General features: G+C 47.6%; 1 protein-coding gene across 2 annotated transcripts in view; it reads right to left on the bottom strand.

Annotated features, from left to right (window-relative positions):
- LOC147750564 (uncharacterized) overlaps positions 1–22072 on the bottom strand; it is a 178152-nt gene that overhangs the window by 43705 nt on the left and 112375 nt on the right. For both annotated transcript variants that reach the window (XM_086966901.1, XM_086966905.1), the window contains exon 7: positions 19622–19711. In XM_086966901.1, coding sequence (XP_086823027.1) covers positions 19622–19711 — 90 coding nt within the window. The remainder of the gene's footprint in view (positions 1–19621; positions 19712–22072) is intronic.

The raw sequence follows: 22072 nt of genomic DNA, 5'->3' as shown, positions 1-22072 counted from the left end.
GAAAGTTAACAAACTAGGTCAAAAGACCGGAGTACTGCTCTTCGGATCTGCGCTAACTGGCGCGGAAAAAAGAAGAACTGACATCAGCGCGCGGAGGCGGCGTCTATATACTCCAGCGACGTCATCACGGCGCACGACGCCGACGACGGACGCGGAGCCGCAGGGGACGCCTGCAGACGATGCCTACCGACGCGCAGGGGTACTGCTACGCAAAAGTTTCCGGATCCAGACTGACGCCTGGGGATATTCTAAGGTAAGGAATCTAATACTAACGTGTTTCTTTCAGATAAGGGGAATAAACAATGACTAGGCAACTACAGGCCGATAAGTCTCCTAGATGTAAAGCAGAAAATGTACGGCAGGCAAGTCCTGAATAAACTGAACAAATGGATAAATGATAACATCTTAACAGTTTTTCAGGAAGGTTAAGGACCCGCACAAGCACGATTGGCCAGGTCTTTAGGCTTCTATGCTGGGCCACATATTAATAGCATTTATAGACCGGAGGACGGCGTTTTAACTTGTCCCACAAGGCCCTCTATGGGCCGCACTAAAGAATCAGGGTGTGCCTTACGATACTTTAACCCAAGTAATTAGGTTACACCAAGATCATTTTGCCAAAGTCCGCTGGGTCATGAACGGTGACCTTACAGAATCCATCCCTATCACCAGAGGAGGGAGGCAGGGGTGCGCACTCGCACCCACCCTGTTCTCACTCTACATTAATGATGTTATAGACCATCTTCGGCATTATAGCCACAATTCCTCGAAGCTCTGGGGGACACCCACTCCTGCGTTACTTTTTGCAGATGATACCTTTCTGATCTCACAGACACCAAGGGGCCTTTTAGATGGTTTGGATGCATATTGAATTGAAAAGGGATTGCAAATAAATACCAGTAAGACTACGTGTAAGACCATAAAACCCCACAGGACTTAAAGGAGAAACTTAACTGTCAGTAAAGAAACACCGGCGCTTGTGTCAAACTTTAGTTATTTGGGAATAAGACTTGATTCTAGATTATCATGGAATCCCCAAATAATTTTAGCAAGAACGGTCCAGACACACTGCTCAAGGACTATTCCTAAAAAACATCATATGTCCACAACCAAGATGATCTCACTGGCCCTGAAAATTTGCACACATAAGGCCCAAACAACTGCCCTATATGGTGCTGAGCTATGGGGGTCAGGCAATATAAAACAGCTTGCCCTCAGCGAGAATAGTTTATGAGAAGCTTATTAGCCTTGCCTTTGTCAACACCATTAATACCTACGTACCATTACCTAAACATCAGACAGATAGAGCACATTGCAGTTCTGAGAATACTACTCAACTGGATTAGATCATGGACTATACAGGAATTTGTACTTTACAGGGAAGTCCAAAGAGAACTGCTAAAATTAGATGGAACTTTAACCTTCCCTTAGTTTCAAAATGTTGAAACTTGGCTCATCAAACTAGGCTTGGCCTAATATTGGAATGAGCCATAAGCATTAAGCTCTATAAAACACCTGAAGCAAGTATACTGGGATGATGTTTTGACTACTGCACACTCCAATCAAAGTTTAGGTAGCTGACCTTGCAAATTCTTGAAGGAAAACCAAGCCCCAGTTTTGAGGAGTTACTAGATAACGTTCAACCTTATCAAGCTAAAATATTGTACCTGAAGTTCTGTTACGAAACTCCAAGTTAAAGCCTTCACTGTAAAGTGGAAGCCACATAATAAAACTGAGGAAAAGTCTATTTGCACTTTAAGCACTCAAGATAACACTGAAAATATTGCACATGTTCTGTTCTTTTGTACGGCCTATAATAAGAAATGGACCCACCCGCTATGCAATAAAATGGGGCTCAGGACACATAAAGAAGCCCTAAGAGTCGTGAAATATGATACTTCCCCTTATATAATCTACAGTTTGACTAGCAGTTAGATTTGCATGTGTTAAGATGGGTCAAAAGTGTTAATGAATGGTGATTTTATTACAAGATGAGCCTAAGACCCTAATGTTTCATTACATTATTATTAAATGATTTTATTCAAATTATGCATTGTATCAATACAGTTCTTAAGAATGTATGGTTTTAAGCTATCAAATATGTATAAATTGTACTGATTTCACTAAATGAAACATTGGATTGTATGTATGCTTTTAATGGTTTTTAACCGAAATAACGCTAATAATAATAATAAAAAGAAACATGCCTTTTTTAATATTAAGCACCCTGCCTGGTGAGCTATCCAGGCCTTACCTAGGTGTGGCTTACTTATATTCGAGGCAAAATGGATAAACACGTTCCTTCCGTTTACCATAGAAATGTAATTTTCAATCCATTCATTATTTCATTTTTTTGAAAGTATAATCATACGTGGAAAAAGGGTAAAACATTGTCATTTCAACATCAACCAACATAACATAATTCTGTGATCAATTGTGCAAATATTAACAATAAATTATATCAACAAAAAACCATAAATCATAATAATGAACAATTCATATACAAAAGTCAATTGGTATTTATCAAGAAACACCTAATCGTTAATAAGAAGTTAATTCAAAGACATAAAATGAAAAAAATCATCTTCAACATTATTTGTTATATAAATACATTTGGAACAATAAAGTTTTTCCCAAACAAAAGACCATTTTGCCTTTAGTAATTGCAGGAACTAAATAACGGAAGGGTTGGCTAATTTCTTGTTTACAAGTTCATTTGGCCCTGCCCACCCTTCGTCCCTTGGGCCAAACTCCCTTTTTTTGCTATATATTACTTATATTCGAGGCCTTTTAACTTTGGCAATGTGTTTCAGCCATTGGGTACACCAGTGTAGCTGCTGTTGAGCCTGGCTAAAATGGGTGGCTTGGAGTGTAGTGGGGTAGAGTGGAGTGGGAAAGATTGGCATAGAGTGGAGTGAGGTAGATTGGAGTGGGGTAGATTGGAGTGGGGTGGGGTTAATGTGACAGATTGGAGTAGAGTAGACTGGGTAGATTAGAGTGGGGTATATAAGAGTAGGGTAGATTGGAGCAGAGTGGAGTGGGATATTTTAGGGTAGACTGGAGAAGAGTAGAGTCGACTGGGGAAGAGTGGTGTGCAGTAGACTGGAGTGAGGTAGATTGGGTGGATTATAGTATGGTAGAATGGAATGAAGTGGGGGTAATTTGGGGTAGTTTGGAGTGGGGTAGATTGGTGTGGGGTAGATTGTAGTAGAAGGGGCATAATGGGGTAGATTGAAGTGGGAGGTAGGGCAGATTGAGGTGAAGTGGAGTAGAGTAGGGTGGAATGGGGTGGGGTAGCTTGTCATGGAGCGGGGTAGATGGGAGTGCAATGGACTGGGGTAGATTGGAGTGGAGTAGGGTAAAGTGGTGTGGGGTAAATAGGAGGGGTGAGGATTATATTGGAATAGAGTGGGGTAGAGTAGGGTGGATTTGAGTGGGATAGATTAGGTGAATTATGGTACAGTAGGTAGATTGGAATGAAGTGGCATAGACTGGAGTGAGACAGATAAGAGGAGTGGGGTAGAGGGGTAGATTACAGTCGTTTGGAGTGGAGTGGGGTGGGGTAGATTGGATTGAGCTGGACAGAGTGGTGTGGGGTATACTGAAATGAGGTGGGGTACATTGGAGTGGGGTAAATTGGGTTAGGGTGGAGTGGGGAGGATTGGATGGGGTAGATTGGAATAGGGTAATTTGGGGTGGAGTGGGTAGGGTTGGAGTGGGACGGCTGGGGTAGATTGTAGTAGGGTCGTTTGAGGTGGGGCAGATTGGAGTGGGATGGAGTGGGTAAGATTGGAGTGGGATAGAGCGGGTGGGGTAGAGTAAAGGTCGACTAGATTGCAGGGGGTTGGGTGGAGTGGGGTAGATTGGACTGTGGTAGATTGGGTTGGAGTGTGGTAGATTGGGTTGGATGGGGTGGGGTAGATTGGAGAGGGTAAACTGAAGTAGGACACATTGGGGTGGGGTATATTGGAGTGGGGTGGATTGGGGCGGAGTGGGTGAGGCTGGAGTGGGGTAGATTTGAGGGAAGTGTGGAAGATTGGAGTGGGGTAGAAAGGAGTGGAGTGGGTTAGATCGTGGTAGACTCGAGTGGGGTAAATTGAGTGGAGTTGGACAGATTGGAGTGGAGTGGATTAGACTGCAGAGGAGGTTGGAGTGGAGAGGGGTAAATTAGAATGGAGTTGGGTAAACTCGACTGGGGTAGACTGTAATGGAGTGGAGTAGAGTGGAGTGGGTTAGATTGGCATACACTGGAGTGGGGTGGATTGGTGCAGATTGGAGAGGAGGTGACTGAGGTCGATTGGCGGACAGGGGTAGATCTGAGTGGAGTGCGGTAGACTGGGGTGGAGTGGGGATGATTGGGTCAGATTGAGGGGAGTGGGGTAGATTGGAGCGGGGTGTGATAGACTGAAGTGGGGTACAGTGGAATGGAGTTGGATAAATTGGACTAGGGTAGATTTGAGTGGGGTGGGTGGGTGAATTGGCGCATGGGAGACTGGAGTGGAGTGGGGTAGATTGGGTGGAGTGGAGTCAGGGAGATTGGAGTGAAGTAGATTGGGGTAGATTGGAGTGAAGTAGAATGCGGCGGGGTAGATTGGAGTACATTGGAGTGGAGTGGGATAGATTGAAGTGGAGTAGATTGGAGTGGGTCAGAGTGGAGTGGAGTGGGGTAAGTGGTGTGGAGTGGAGAGGTGTGTTGTGTAGTGGATTGAGTGGCGTGGAGTAGCGGGTGAGGTCATACACTGCCTTAGAATGGAGGAACGTAGAATTGAGTGCCTTATCATAGATTGGAGTGAAGTGTCGTAGAATGGAGTGAAGTGGCATGGAGTGGAAGGGAATACAGTGGAGTCAGTGGCGTAGCGTGAAGCATGCATGGTGTGGTAGCACACTGCCATTACAGACAACACATTTTCAATTGGAATGGCCATAACATGTTCACAGAAACATCGGTTTTACTCCATACAAAAGATAATGTGTGCATATGTCATCACCTAGTGTATTGATGTGTTTTCATTGTATTCAAATATCTGTTTCCACCGCACTTCATAATTACAAAAAATAGTGCCTCATTTGTACCAATTCTGATATATTCTGAAACATCTGCAAATTGTTTTTTTGTGTGTTGAAAAATAAATCCTACATCCTCTCCTCTTACATAGATGGTCACAAATTCTCTCATTTTGAAGTCAGAGAAAGAAAAGTAAACACCAAACTCTTTCAGAATAGAGAGATTGACACTTGATTTCTGTCTTTGAATGAGCAGCAAATGTGACAAGATTAAGGGTGGGTGGTAAATTACATTCCGCTCGCGGAATTTGCCAAATTTTGGCAGTTCCGCGCAGAATGCGGAATTGCCAAAAATTCCGCGATCCGCGGCGGAACGGAATTCGTGGGCATGGTGGCAGGTGAGTACATTAGAGGTATTGCACAAAACGGTGGCATCTTCTTGGATAAATGCTGGGCAGGATTCATTCCGGTACGATGCCCCTGTCACAAAAATTAAACCTCAACAGGAAGCACTTACAGATATAAAGCGGGTGCCCGAGTTAAAGCTCGAATTCGGTAACGCATTAATTAGCCCAAAAATATTGTGCGCTCGGTTGAGGCTGGGCAGGTGTGCTTTCTCCCCATATCTACTGTCAAAAAGAAGCTGTGATGCTTGATGGATGTCTTTGCATCCATAACTTTCTCGAGTGCAATCCTGTGACCAGGAGGTTCTCTCTCCTCATCTGCTGCTCTGATCGGTCTGTTCTCTCTGACCTTTTATAAACAAGAGGCATGTTAACTCGCATAGAATCCTCGCCCCACACACACTAGTGGTATGCAACGTCTTCCCGCCCTTTACCCACTATGACGGACAGGTCACTCAAGGGACCCCGGCGCCGTGGCAAAGTTACAGACACACATGGTGACTGGAGACAACTCTTCTGGCCCTTTACGCAGCTGTTAGTATAGGAAAGGCACTATACATTTACCCAACGAGGTAGCACTTACCGATTAGCCAGTAGTACTCAAGTTGAGTAGAGGTATTGCACAAAACTGTGGCATCTTCCTCGATTCAATGACACGGGGACAAATTCTGCATATTTCACTGGTGCTGGGACAGGATACGGCTGAATAAGAGTTGCTGGATCCGGCGCAGTCTGTGAGTGTACCCATGGCACAGATGGGACACAGACGGGCCTGGCCAGGCTTGGCCCCCTAGTGCAGACTGGGTGGGCGCTGTTGCACCAGAGGAAGCTGTCACTTGGAGGACACGCTGGGTGGGATGGTCGTGTCAAGTCTGCCAGGGAGGCCAGGTGGTGCCAGGGGAGAGCGCCCTGCCACGGAAACCTTCTTATCGCCCCTCCCTGACTGTGGCACACTCATCTTTTCAAAGTTCAGGTGCAGCACCCGGGTACCCTTATCTATGGCAGAGACCGCTCAAAGTCCAGACTGCCCGCTCCCTGCCCTGCAGAGAGAGCACAGGACCCCGGCACGGCGACCAGAGGCGCACGACTCCAGGACACAGCTGAGGGCGAGCAGTACATGACAGGTGAGAGCCATGTGTGAGCTGCGACGAGAACAGCCGCGGTGCCAGAAGGCAGCTCTGGAATATTTAGCTACAAAGCGGAGCCATGAGTGGGGCCCAGCGCGGAGTGAGTTGCATCGGGAGAGCTGGCAAGGGGCCCCAGAACTGGACCAGCAGAGGGCGCTGCAGGTAGTGGTGCCTTTGAACAAGTAGAGCTGCTGCAGGGGCGGATTGAGGTAATAAATGTTGGGCAGGATTGATTCAGGCACGATGCTCCTGTCACAATAATTAAACCTCAACAGGAAGCACTTACAGATATAAAGCATGTGCCCAAGTTAAAGCTCAATTTCGGTAACGCATTAATCAGCCCCAAAAAATTGTGCGCGTAGTAGAGACTGGGCAGGTGTGCTTTCTCCCCATGTCTAGCGTCAAAAATTAGCTATGATGCGTGATGGAGATCTTTTGCATCCATGACTTTCTCGAGCGCAATCCCTGTGTAGTTCCTGTGACCAGGAGGTTCTCTCTCCTCATCTGCTGCTCTGATTGGTCTCTGACCTTATAAACAAGAGGCATGTGAACTTGCATAGAAGCCCTGCCCCACACACACCAGCGAAAGTCTTCCTGCCCTTTACCCACTATGATGGACAGCTCACTCTAGGGACCCCGGCGCCTTCCGGCATGGTGGCAAAGTTACAGACACACATGGTCACTGGAGACAACAATTCTTCTGGCGGCACAAGCAATTTTGCAAGCTCTCGAAATTCTGCGTGCTCGCAGAGATTTTTTGCCGTTCGTTTCGCAGAACTTTGCGTAGCGAGACTCCGCAAATTCCGCCCACCCTAGACAAGATAAGAACAAGGTTTAAAGCCTTGTTTACAGAAATCGAGTTTGTGGAAAAATACAGTAAACAAGGTTTGGGCAATGGGAGGAAGGTACGAATTCAAGCTGGACAGCCTAATGCAAATAAAGGTGGTAAATAGTAAGCCAGAAAATGTGACTTACAATCCACAAAGCCAACAGCCGGAATGCATTCCTTGATCAGCTCTCTGTATGTCCCCAAGATGGCTTTAGCAAACCTAGACTTCGACCTAAAAAGAAAGGTTTTGACCTGGCAAACTGAATATTTTTGCCATGTCATGCTGGCTGGTTTAAAGTTGTCCGACTAGGCTGCCATGGCAGCCCCGGAGTCTTGTTTTCACTTTGTTACTGTAGCGGTAGCATAATTGAGAACAGCAGAACCACTACTGACATTTACCTTACTAGCCCTAGGTATCTTGTGTATACACTACGGCTGAACTGTCCCAGGTCGCACAGGGACAGTTCAGGTCCAAAGAAATAAAACTCAAGCAGGGAGTCCCACAAGACTCCAGTCTCAGCCCCACTTTATTCAATTTGTATGTGGCCCCTGTTGGAGTGATCACAGACAAATTTGGGGTTGAGACAGTGTCGTATGCAGACGACACGCAACTGATTGTGACGTTGACGCAACCAGAGGAGCAATGTGCGGCAAATTTCGTGAGCTGCTTGCAGGAGCTGGCCAAGTGGATGGCGGACAACTGCCTCCGTCTTAACGGAAATAAGACAGAGGTACTGATCGTAGGTAAATCTCCATCAGTGTGGACCTCAGCGTGGTGGCCGGACGAGCTGGGTGAATTGCCCACACCAAGCAATCTAGTGAAAAACCTAGGAGTTTGGCTAGATAAAAACTTATCCTTTGACCACCAGACCAAACAAGTGGCAGGCACTTGTTTTGGCACACTACGGGTCCTTAGGAAAACACTGGACCTCATGCGAATGCCTGTACGCCAGACCCTAGTCCATGCCCTGATAACATCCAGGCTGGACTACGGAAATGTACTATATCTAGGGGCCAGTGAAAAATGCTTCTCGAGACTGCAACGTATACAAAATACGGCGGCCCGTTTGATCCTACAACTACCTAGAAGGGCATCATCACAAAAAGCTCTGAGAACTCTCCACTGGCTCCCTATTAGGGAAAGGGTGAAGTTTAAGGCCCTCTGTATAGGACATCGTATCATCCATGAGAGAGGCCCGAGGTACCTGCGTAACTATCTTAAGCGGTACGAGCCCATCCGCCAGTTGAGATCCTGTGGCACGGGGCAGGTGCAGGTCCCGAAGGTAAAAAGAGCAAGAATGGGTGGAAAATCTTTTAGAGCCTTGACTGCTAGGTTATGGAACAAGCTGCCAGAAAGGCTGCGCTTGCAAACCTCGGACCTTACATTCCGTAGAGAGCTTAAAACAGTTCTGTTCCCCAAACCTCAGTGCTCGAAGTAGGATTTCTCTCTCAATCAGATCCAGACGCTAATGGAAGCAACGGCAGCAACTAGCGCGGGGACACACCTGCTGGTGTAACCAAGTGCTTTATAAAATATATAATAATAATAATAATAAGTAAGTTAAATGAGCCAATCGGATATTCACCTATTGTACATGTATTTTGGGGGACAGATTATAGACACAGCAGGGCTCAGTGAACTATAGAGTTGAAAAATTAATATCAGCCCCAAAACTTCAGGAAGGGCAGGGGAACAAAAAGAGAGCCTTTTCTACAGCTTCCCTTTTAATACAGATTGTAATATGCTTCTTAATTGATTTTTTTTCTCTCTTTGAATTGTAAGGAGATCCGCCTCATTCTTCTTATGTAAGAAGATCCAGATTCTACCGTTAACGTGCCCTGACAACTGACTCAGGTAGAGTTGAGCTTGACATGGAGAGCCCTAATACAATATGGGGGCTATTCTATACTCACCATTAATAATGGAGAAAAAAAAATAAAAAATATAACTGCTAAATGTAATTAGTCACAAGGCATGTTCCTGAAAGAATGTTAGCAATGAGTTAATCAACAGTTCTCCTGTTGTTGCTCCTTGAGTTGAAGCTGGTGGCTGTCCAATACTTAGCACAGCAGACTTACTTACAAAATCTATTATGAGTTTTGAGGCCATAAATGCAGACAGTATGCAAGTCTGGCTTGCAGATGGAGCTAGGAATGTCAGGAAAACAAAAATAGTGGGCAGTTTCTTCACCAGCCCATAAAGCATTTAATATGTAAATTTTGCCTAAAGACAGCGTACAAAAAAATGATGTGCAGAAAGTACAAGTAGCGTACACACCACGGGGCGTGGTTTTGGCGCCGACCGGGATGGCGGCGTGAGCGAGCAGCTCCGCGCCGAGTCCCGGAATTTATCCTGTAAATCCAGCCTGGGGTACCTCTACAGGCGCAGATTCCCCTCACGGGGTGTTTACCGTATTGGGGCAGAGTTTCAGTCCCAGCGGGACCTCGGGGGACGTGTATAGACCCGGTGCGGGAGCCCGGAGGAGCCGGGCAGCGAACAAAGAAAGATGGCGGCGTGAAGTCTCGGGAGGACCCGGAGACGGAGTATCCCTGAACTGTGCTGGCTCGGTGAAGGCAGCCCGGCTGGGCAAGCGGAGTGAGGGCGTAACTGAGGGCGCCACCGGCGCTGAGCGAGGAGAGCGAAGACTTTGTGGCACCGGGTTCTGGTGAGTGCGGAGCCCACCCTCCCCCCCTGCTCCCCGGCCTGGTGGACTGTGGATGGCGGGTTGAGCTTGAGCGGTGACGCCTACAGCCGGCAGCGGACGAACGCCTGAGGGCTCTGGCCCGGATCTCCGGGCAGGAACTGCGCGAGGAAATAGTCCGGGCCGCCGGGGGAGGAACGGGTGCAGGCGGCCTGCGGCTCCCGATGCAGCAGTGGAGATGGGATTGGTGCGCACTCCTTTGAGGACCCGATCACTGCGGAGCGCGCCGACCCCCGAGTGCAACTGAGGCCACGGAGTACCGTGCACACTGCTGGGGACAACGGGGAGCTAATGTGGCCGGCGAATGTCAATCGCCTAGACTGGTAGTGGAGTGGTGATTGTGGAAACGTGAAGCGAGGCTGGGTCAGCAGTATTGCCCCACCGCCCAATATTGGTGTGGGCATCTGGAGCGATCGGCTCTGGGGGGCGCCCGCCCACTTGGTCAGGGGCACGCTGTTGGATTATGAGGCGGACCTTCTTGAAGACCCGGATCCCGGGTGGTGAGCTGGACACCCCACGAGGCGTTGGGGGGTGACTCATCGGTGGCCACCAGTACCCGAGGGTTGGACCGGGGAGCACGGAGGGCGAAAGGAAGGGGCTTGTGCAGTGTCTGGAGGTGTGTGGGACCCTGGTGCTCATGAACACAGTCTTCACCGGGAAGCAGTACTTGGCGGTCCGATTGCAGTAGGAGCACTGTGGACTGGTGAGGCCATAGGTGGTGGCATGGGTGGAATACTTAACGCAGCCAAGATGGCCGCTGGCGGCGGTGTTTTGAACACGCCACAGCTACTAGATGGCGCAACGGCCTTGGCCCAAGATGGCGGAGCCCAGACCCCGCTGGAGGCCTCCACGCCGGAACAGAGACTGAACTTGCGCCTTGATGCTATCCTGGAGGCGATTACCGCGACGAAGGAGTCGCTACACAATGACATAGCGCAGGTCGCCACGGGGCTGGGCCTTCTGAGAGCGGTCCATGCCAAGCTCTCGGACAGAGTGAAAGAAAACGAACAATTGCTCCAGGAGCTAAAACCAGCGGTCGTGACGGCGGAACACAAACTGACAGATGTTCCTGGTCGCTTGGCGACTCTGGAGCGACGGGCGGAAGATGCTGAAAGTCGTAGCCGGAGGAACAACGTGAGGGTGGTGGGCCTTCCGGAGAAAATTGAAAAAAACGACGCGGTGGAGTACATGGAGAACTGGTTTAAGACGGTTGTAGCACCGGAGGGTCTTTCTCCTTTCTTCTCCTTGGAAAGGGCGCACAGGGTTCCGGCCAGACCTCCCTTAGAGGGTCGACCACCTCGACCGATGGTGGTGCAACTGCTGCATTATAAAGATCGGGACTTACTGATACAGAGGGCGCGGTCTCAGGGCCCCTTCCAAGTGGACAATAGTAAAGTCACGATCTTTCCGGACTATACTCAGGAAGTACAGAAAAGCAGAGCGTCCTTCTTATCCGTTAAGAAAGAGCTGAGAGAAGAAGGGATTCAGCACTCCTTGCTATTCCCGGCCAAGCTACGGGTAATCATCGATGACAGGACGCACTTCTTCCAGACTCCGGACGAGGCTTGGTCATGGCTTGAACTGTATCGCGCTGGAACGGATCGCACGCACAAGAGCGGAAGGGAAAGGCCAAAGCCAGCCCGGATAAGGAAGTCGCAACGCATTCGAACTCGGACAAAACTCGAGAGGGCCAAGCGAGAAGCCCAGATGGCGGATGATAAGAAGGGAGCGTTGGCTGCGACGGCGAGCATAACAGGATCACAGCAGGAAAGAACATCGGGGGGTTCGGACTCAGAGGTGGAGGGAGAGAACTCCGGTGCAGAGGACTCGGAGACGGGGAGCATGAAGGGGCCGGCAGTCACCCCGCAGACTTCGGATGAACTATTTAACGGGTGATTTTCAGAGAACTGAACGGCACCGGGGCACCTGTTGGGACTGATTCTCCAGACTTTTGGTGGTATCTGAGGTATGGGGCTGTGAGGGTAGTATGGAACGGTGGGCGCGGGGTGGGAGCTCTGTCCGCCCTGGGTCGGTGCTCTCTCACCCTCTTGTGGCCCTTAAGGCCTTCTGTGGTGACGACCACAGATTAGTACACAGTGTGTGGGTTTGATGGTTTGGAACGGGGCTGAAGCTGGGTTATTAGGTCCTGTCCTGGGGATTGGGAGTTTGGGGGTTTTGAGGGGAGGTTGGGGGGGGGGGGGGGGGGGGGGGGGGTTACAGGGGATGCAACTGCTGCAATGCGGGGTACAACTGTTTGATGATGGAACTGCACAGAAATGTCTACTATGGAATGTCCGCGGAATTCAGACAATGGTGAAACGTCACAAGGTACATGCATACCTGGTGAGGCGGGGAGTGCAGATAGCAATGCTTCAAGAGACTCATTTAACTAAGACAGAATGTGGAGCTTTGCAGAGGAGGCGGCGGGATCAGGTGTTTGGCACAACCTATTCAGCATTTGCCAGAGGGGCCCTAATCTGGGTGAGAGCAGGGACTCCGTTCGAGGTCACGTCACAGCGGGTTGATCCCGAAGGTCGATATGTGGCGGTGGAGGGGCGACTTTACGGGAGGGAGGTGGTCCTGTGTAGTGTGTATGCCCCCAATTCTGATCAGGCCCGCTTTTTTGACGGCTTAACGGGTTCGCTGGCTCACCTTTTGGCTGGCCCGGTCTTCTTAGGGGGCGACTTTAACTCGATCACTGATGTAGTACTGGATAGGTCGCACCCGCCGTTGGTCGACTCCCCAGTGTGCCGGCTGGCGGCTCATAGGAAGGACTGGCAGGAGAAGTGGGGGCTGCTTGATGTGTGGAGGGTACAGCATCCTGAGACAAGGGATTACTCCTATTTTTCTGCGATACACGACCTCCACGTTAGATTAGACGCAGTGTTGTGTAGTGGCGCTTTGGCAACGACGGTGGTGCATACTGAGTACCTGGCTAGGACCATATCGGATCATAACCCCTTATTGGTGTCAGTGCAGTGGCAACGGGCTAGGTCGGCGGTCCCATCGTGGCGGCTTCGGCCGGAGGCGCTGGAAGATCTGGTGTTCAGTGACATGGTTCAACAGGGCATTGATCGCTACTTTGCGGAGAATGAGGGCTCCGCAACGTCGCGATCAATAGAATGGGATGCGATGAAAGTGGTGGTGAGGGGCGTATGCATGGGCAGGTTCTCGAATGCGCGGGCGGCTGTTCTGAATGATTTAGCGAAGGCAGAAGTGGCGTTGCGAGACGTGGAACGTCAGAGGCCTGAACGGCCGGATCTGCAGGAGAGATTGGTAGAGGCTAAGGAAGTGGTGGCGACTGAGACTGAACGGTTGCGGTGTTATGAATATAGGTTGTATAACATCAAGGTACATGAGGAACGTGACAAAGTAGGCGCGCTCCTTGCCAAACTTGCGGATCCTGAGCCTAGGGGGTGCCCAATAATGAGTATAAGAGCAGAAGGAGGGGAGGTAGCCTACTCGCAATCAGCTGTGCTGACGTGCTTTCAGTCCTTTTACACGGGGCTGTATGAATGCCACCTGGAGGCGGGGAGGGATGAGATAGGTGAACACTTGGCCCTGCTCCCGCTGCCAGTGCTGGATAGTGAGGATGCCAAGGAATTGGGGGGTCCTATAACGCTAGCAGAAGTGAGAGTAGCTATTAAACAGATGGCTCGAAATAAAACTCCAGGAGTGGACGGTTTACCAATAGAGTTCTATGCCAAATTTGTTGACATCCTAGCCCCAAAACTATTGGTGGTATACTCGGAGGCCAGGCAACGGGGTTGCCTGCCTGAGTCCATGAGGGAGGCACTAGTGGTGCCACTGTTGAAGCCAGGCAAGGATGCGTTGAATGTGACGTCTTACAGGCCCTTATCGATGCTGACAGTGGACTATAAGATCTTGAGTCGAATCCTGGCCACCAGGTTGCTGCCGCACATGACGAAGCTAGTACATAGGGACCAAGCGGGGTTTATCCCAACTAGGAATACCTCCATGAATATACGACGGCTGGTCCGAGTTTTGGACAGCGCCGGGTCTTTGGCTCTTGACTCCGTAGTGCTGGTGGTCGATGTCGAAAAGGCTTTTGATAGCCTTGAATGGCAGTATTTAGATGAGGTGCTGCTGAAGTTCGGAGCTGGGGAGGGATTCCGGAACTGGACGAAGGTCCTTTACGCGTCGGCTAGGGCAAGGGTGCGCCTGGGCCCGCTGATATCTTCTGCCTACCCTGTTTGTAGGGGGACGAGGCAGGGCTGCTCATTATCCCCCCTGCTGTTCGCATTGGCGATGGAGCCGCTGGCAGCACAGGCAAGGATGGGCACGGTGTATGGAGGGATCACGCAGGGGCCGGAGTCGCATTATATCTGGTTATACGCTGATGACTTGCTGCTGTATTTAGCGGACGCTGAACGGTCTCTGGAGGGGGCGGTAGATATGCTGGTTGGATTCGGTCGGCTGTCGGGCCTTAAGGTGAACTGGACTAAAACCTGTGTATTCCCGTTGCGGGCGGGTACGTCCTGTCCCCCGTTAGCGAGGGAGGTAGTATGGGAGCCTTCTGGCTTCACCTACCTCGGGGTGCGAATTTATCACGAAGCTGCTGATCTCCTAGAGGGGAATGTAGGGCGATGCATACGTGCGCTGAAGGGCTGCATGGCATTTTGGGCCTCTCTCCCTTTGTCGGTACTGGGCCGAGTGGCACTGTTGAAGATGGTGGCGCTTCCCCGGCTGCTTTATTACTTTCGAACGCTGCCGGTATGGATTCCACAGCGGGTCTTCAAGGAACTGAAGATGTTGGTGACTGGCTTCCTTTGGGGCCAAGGTCGGCGGAGGGTGGCGTTGGACACCTTGATCAGGCCTAAGATTGAAGGGGGAATGGCAGTTCCCGATTTTGAGCTATATTACCTAGCGGCGCAACTGCCGACCCTAACGCAGAATGTGGCTAGAGAATTCAGGGGTCCTGAGGGTGACCGTGGTACTGGTATTCCGAGGCACATCCTTTCTTATATAGTTATGCAACAGAAACTGGATTTGAGGGAGCTTACGATAGAGGAAAGGACGCTTAGGATGTGCTGGCAACGGAGTCTGAACAGAGCGAGGAAGGTTCGGGCATATGCACCGGAGATACCGCTGGGGATGTTGACCGCGCTGCCGCATGGGGGTGACTGGTCCAGGCTTCTGGAATGGGAGGAATTGGGTCTACAGATGGTGGGGGACCTGTACATTGATGGAGCATTGGTTCCCTATCAAGTGCTTCAGGAGCAGTTTGGTTTGCCGGACGGTACCTTTCTATTGCACGTAGCAGTGGTGGCGGCGCTGCAAAAACACTGGGGAGCAGGGCTTGCCGAGCCGGATGTGACCATGGCATGCCAGTATGTGGTGATGGCAGCGGGCACGGTTAAAGCGGTGACGTGTCTCCACATGAGAATATTGAACGAGGGGCTGGCTCCACTGCTGGCCTTGAAGTCGCGATGGGAGGATAGTATAGGCAAGCCCATTCCGGACACGGTCTGGAGTCAGGTCCTGCGGCGGACGTGGAAGGGCACGTGGAACGCACGGTTTCAGCTGGTGCATTTCTTTATAATACATAGGGCGTACTTGACTCCGGAGAGGATAAAACGGTATTTCCAGGTGCTTGACGCCGTGTGCCCACGATGCTTGGCGCCCGAGGTTGACTTGGATCACATGTTATGGGGGTGTCCGACACTGGGGGCGTACTGGTCGGAAGTGGGGATGCTCTTGAATGCGGTAACGGATAGGGAGGTGGACTTTGATATGGTGGCATGTCTCCTGCTTTGGTTCCCGCATACAAAAAAGACGAGAATCACCAGTAAATTTATTGATTTGGGACTTATGCTGGCACAGAGAGATAACCTGGCACTGGAAGTCTAAAGAAGGCCCTTCAGTGAGGAGGTGGATGAATGAGCTGTTGAAGTGGGCGGGCTGTGAAAGCATCATTAGAATGCGGCAGGCTACCAGGCTTGGCAAGGAGAGTTGTTTGGACATGGCGAGAGCTTGGGAGATGGTGGTGCAAGCGTTGCGTGATTACATGGTGGGGGATGACGAGGAGGAGTGATGATCCATGCAGCTTCCATGCACTTTTAGCGATTGCGAGCGACTCCTGGTAGATGGCGAGCTTCTGAGATAGTACGGATTGGGACAGCCTGCATTAGCAACAGCGGCAGTGGTTGGGGGGGGGGCGTTTTGAGGAGGGTAGCTTGACTTAGCGGCCCGGGGTAGTACAGGAGGATAGCATGTAGGTTGGACCCAGGGAACCGGGGCTCCCGGGATGGCAAGCAGGTATTATGACACTGACACTGGGGAGGCCCGGGAGGGGGACTCTGGAGCGAGTTGATTGGAACCGGGTTGGACGAGGTATGAGCTGATGACGGCTTCTCCCTGGAATTCTGAGTTCGTTTGTTGATGCAGGAGGGGGGGGGGGGGGGGGGGGGGGAGTTTTAGGGGGGGTAAAAGCAGATACTAAAAAGTGATGCTGATCGTATACCTGGGTAAGGAGTACACGGTAGCCTCTTGCTGAGAAGGGTAATCCTGCAGCGCCGCCCAGCCTCCGGGATGTGGGCTAAATGGCTGTGTACGATATATCTGCAACTCTTAAGATTGTGATGCTGCAAGTGTACTGATTGGCATAAGATGTGGTCTTGTTCCTAATTCTGCAATAAAAATATATTTCAAAAAAAAAAAAAAAAAAAGTAGCGTACACACCACAAATTACTTAACACCTTAATTTGACTGCCCACAATAAAACATTTTTGCGTATATTCCTACTAAAGAAAATATTTTCTGATTCTCTTTCAAGAGGTGACTCCGTTATGGGGAACATAAGAGGTTTTAAGGTTTTGTAAGGGCTTAGGTCTATGCAATCACTGAGAATACCATCACAGAGAATTCTAACCCTTACATTATCCCTAAGTCTTACCCATGATTAATCCAATTCCTAAACCAATCCATAACTGAATGTTTACTATAACTTAGCAAAATAAACAAGTATTGGCAAAGCCAGTAGATTTCGTCTATGCAAGATCAATTGGCTTTGTCAATGATTTTACACATGTTGCATGCACAGCAGCCAGGGTTGCTTTGCAACATGGCTTAAACTAAAACGCTCTGCTGCGCAACATGTGTGAAAAATAAACTAAAAGAAAAAATAGTAATAAATGAAAGTAACACAAGTGTAAAGGAAAATGGTGCAACTTTAAAGCGCCCCCAAGGCACCATACATCATCAAAATAAAGACAAAGCATAAGGTGTTCAGGCCTTGCCAATATTCACATTAGACATCAGTTCTTCCCCGTACCACTGAAATGATGCGCTTGTACAGCTGCTGCGATTTCCGCTAAATTAATGCATAATCTGCAGATTTTAACAAAAAAACTATTTTGTTTCTAGCTCAATAGGGTCAAAGGTTACTAAAAATGCAGCAACATGTGTTGCTGCGCAGTGGAAGGCCCTTTGCACAGCATGACTGGTCACTTTTCTGTTGCCTATTTCTATATATGGCTGTTAATCTGGTACTAATGAGGCGCACCCAATACCCATACAGTGTTACCAAGTTTAAAGATTAAAAAATAATGAAGTAAAACTATTTCAAAACGTGACGCATTATGCAGTAAAATTAGCATTTTCTTGCAGCATAATATGCTCAACCATGATGCATTATTTGTCCCTCTCTTGCTGTGTAACTCCAGTGGTCCAGGTTATTCCCCCCTTTTAAAGTTAGACCAGCACAGCCTACCTAGAAAACTAACAGTCACCATTAACAGGTAATAAACAATATTTGCTTTCATTAGAATCTATCTAGGTGGAACTGAGTTATGTAATGAACTGCAGGCTCTGCTCGTGTGTAAGCATTTTACAAATAGGATATGGAACTTATGTGCAAAAGAAAAAGGAATTGAATTCTGATTGGAGTAGTACTAAGAGAGTAAACAATGTAATTCGTCTGGAGAAAATGTATTTTTTAAACAATAATTTGGTCTCAGCTGGTATGTTATGTAAAGTGAAAGATTTTGCAGTAAATGCAGCAAACATTTGAGGCTCCTCGCAACACTTGCCTTGGGGTGAAAGAGCTACCAGCTTGTTTTGTATTATATATATATGGGCTGTAAACATTGTGAGAACATTCGGGATATTGAAACTTTGGACAACTACATGGACCCATCTGAGGGAAATATTGGCACTGCAACACTCAGCATGCTATTCACTGGAGAGTGCATGCTAATGGAACAATACGTTTGCAGTGTGTTCTCCATGGTTTGTTTTTGCCCCGCCCTATGATTAAGGTGAAGTGTCACCGAAACGCGTAAGGGACTGATAAATTAATTGAGAAAGGGTGCGCTGTGTTTTTTAATAAAAAGTTCTGTTGAACTTTCTCCCGTAGGAGTGGTGTCCTTGAGCTCTGGGGCAACTTTGTAGGATATATTCATATATATATATATATATTAAAAAGATCAAATGTTACAGGGACGTTATAGTTAGGAAATAGAATTTAAAAACCTTGGAAATTCACAGAAAAAAACAAGGGTTACAGAGACGTTATAATTAGGTTCACATTTTACACACACAAAACCATAGGAATTGAGCAGTTATTTGTTTATATGATTCTATTTGTTTTGTTTTTATTTTCAGAAAATGTTCACACCACAGTTGGGCACATACGAGTGCTAGAAGTCAAAAGGCAGGACAGGATGGTGAAGGGAGTATAAGAAAAGGATGGTAGATAGAGTGGGGAAAGGAGAGGACAATGCTGGAATTCCAGAATCACTATGCAGAGAACAAGTGTGTTTTTATAGTGCTTTGGCCTGAAGTCAATTATAATGTGGTAAACAGTTTGAAAAGGAGGAACCCATAAGTGAAGGATGTACTGCCAAAACTAGTCTACTTTCCAGAGAACAGACCCTGTACAGAGAAAAATGTGCCCTAGGCATTCAAAAAATCCTTCATATATGGACCTTTCCCTGGCACCCAATGCTAAAGTACTGAAGTCTCTGTATAAGTGACATACAAACCAGAGTTCAACTCTGATTTCAGATCTGGGTCATGATGTGAGAACTTTGTTTATGGGTGATATCTTAAAACCAACACTTCTGCTTCGGAAGGAGGCTAAAATCAGAGCTTTTACAAGAAGCTACTGAACCTGTCCGACTGCTTAGCAATGTTCTTTTCTCTTGCTCAGCTCTCTTTTTTCATCCAGACTTATAGAGTGCTTGCCAGGTGTAACTCTGAACTGGATCTTTTCACCTTTGCGGAGTCAAGCACTCTATCTCTCTATAGCTGGGCATACTTTGGTCTGTGTAAATGTTTTACAGCAGTTCAATGCAAAACTCAAGCCCTTTGTAGCAGGGGATTCCTCTCTGCACATATGACTCTCCTACAAGCAGGAAAGGCAGATTCAAGAACGGTGCATAGAGGTGGCTCTCGCTGCAATGTACATTCTGTGTAAATTACAGTTCATTACCAAGTCATAAAGGGCTCAAAACTTGTGAATCACATATTTGTATGGTAGTGGGTTATTGTAACATTCTTGACTGTTGGCTCTTATAAGCACCATTCACTCACCTGTGAAGCAGCCAAGGCTTTCTGCATGTCTACTATCCATTTGGTCCATGTAAAAGGAATTTTCTTCCTCTTTGATTTCGAGCAAAGCACCTGCCAGGTAAAAAAGAAATGGGCCTTCCTGTTAAAGCATTTAGAAAGACAGAATTCACAGACACTGGCAATAACTTCATAAACATCTATATCTCATTCCTTAATAGAGATTAGATGCAACATCACTACTCACCAGAACAAACAAACGTACGCCTTTATCACTACTTTAGTATTCATTTAATGCAGTTGTGGTTTCAAAATGGGAGCTGCCAACAGAGTATGTGAAAACCAGGTCTCTTTTTAGAAAGCTATGTGCCACTTAGAGGTTCTGAGATGTTTAAGCTTATTTAAATTAACAAAGGTCCATGTGAACACAGTAAAAACAGCAACATAGGACAACTACATGAAAATATTCACATTTTTTAAAACAGAGAACAGTTGATGGAGCAAGGTTTCGTACGTAAGAAACTTGCTCGGATGCGATCTTCTCGAATAACATGTAATACTGTAACCAATATGTTTTGTGGATACTAATAATTGCACCACACGACATTTACTTTATCTAAGGGAAGCTTTCAATGTGCTTTACTATCAAGTAATTCGGGTAGCTTAATATGGCTCCTGAAAAACGCGGGAATCTTCTGCGATTGTGTCTACTGCATTTTCATAGAATGACGTCTTTCGCTTTGGTAGGAAATCTTTGCAGCTGCGCAATAGTATCTAAGATGGCCGCTTGAACCTCACATGCTCATGAGCATGCTATGCTTAAGCTAAACAATTTCTGTCTTACTAAACTGCTAATGCAATAGTTAAAATAAATAAAGGGGATTAGAGTAGGAATAAGTGGTATACAGTGCATTCATTTATTTTTGGATTCTAACATGTTATTCATTGACTTTGTTATCAGGTCGTATTTTCGCCTAGAGGGTGACTGAAATCTCCATCTTGCCTGAAAATGCACAATCGTACTGGACTTTGTCAAACTCTGTGCTGTGACACTGAAACCCTGCCAAGGACAGTTTAACCAAGAGACAAGCCTGGGAACACCACCTCTTGACCCAGAGAGGGGAAGGAGAAGAAGTCAAAATTTGCATACAATGTAGTGATCCTAATGTTGAATGCGGGTGGGAAATAAAGCTTGGGAAATTAAGGAAAAGGAACATAGAATAATTGGCCTAAGAAACTGACATTACATTAGTATGGTTTGATGACCTCCCCCCATCTCATTGTCCAATCAGAAGTAGGGGATTCACAAATATTGAAACTTTGGAGGGTGGTACATACACTGAGAATAGTATAAGTAAGGTAGGATCAGTCAGTTCGTTTGTCAGACTTGTCACCGACCAATCACTGCGGTAGAAGACGGAGGTCAGAGACGCTGCTCGAGCACTCTGCCAGAAGAATCGAGAAAGGAGAGACGGAGAGAGAGAGAAGAGTCGGAGGGCTACTGAAGGAGAAAAATCTGTCCATCCAGAAGGGGAAGAATCGAGGAGAGTAGCACCAGAGAGGGGTGCAAAGCTGGTGTTGCACTTAGAAGAGGTCACCTGTCCTGTCCTAAACGTGTCCTGATCGGTTGCCTCCTGACTACTCAGGAGTCGTATTTCCAGCTCCTTGGCCAGGGGTTGGTCCTCACACCATTCTAGGTAAATATAAATATGTGTGGTACGTCCTTGTTCTGTTTAACTTTCCCACCCTTCCCAGGTACCAACGTCATGAGATTTTATGAAGTCTTTACAATTTACTTTGATCATTTCTCTTTAAAAGTTGGTGTTTTGACATGTATTGGTATTCGACTCACAAAACTATTGCATAGATAAAGGTTTTAAAACTCTCTCGAGCCTGTGGTCATTCAAAGAAATAAAGGTAAATGTCATGTTTACCTATTATGCTAACAACCTGATCTATTAACCAGAGGAAATTGAAAACCAAAGTGATTAAGGTTTGGTCAGACATGGTGTAAAGATAGTTTTATCATAAGGTAAAGATAAGTCCTGATCGCCAGCGGTGATTGCCAGCTTATGTATGAAGGTTTTATGGGCCCAGGTGAGTATGGTGTTTTTAGTGTAACCCAAGCTGGTAATCTCGCTGCATCAGGTTTTACTTTGTAGCAGAGCTATGGTTAGGTTTTAGTTAAGATAGGTAGTAAATTGTGTATTGGAATATTGATTTATGTATTAACAAAAACCTGTATGTATTGTTTTATGTTGTCCAGAAATTCCTGGGAATGTTGAATAGCGGGTGGTAAATGGAGGCCACCCTGCAGTGAGGTTGTTTGCCTTGATTAAGAAAGTGTGGAAAGTTATGGCAAACTTGAAGCACTGGTTAGGGATTACTTTCTTGTATAAAAGTGAGAGTGATTGGTAGAAAAGGAGTTCGCTGGTGAAACTTTGGTCTTATATCACCTAGAAAGGGTAATACTGA

Source organism: Lissotriton vulgaris, chromosome 1_1, assembly GCF_964263255.1.
Source record: "Lissotriton vulgaris chromosome 1_1, aLisVul1.2, whole genome shotgun sequence".
NCBI lineage: Eukaryota > Metazoa > Chordata > Amphibia > Caudata > Salamandridae > Lissotriton > Lissotriton vulgaris.
The sequence above is the reverse complement of the archived record's forward strand: the minus strand, read 5'-3'. Positions and strand labels throughout refer to the sequence as shown.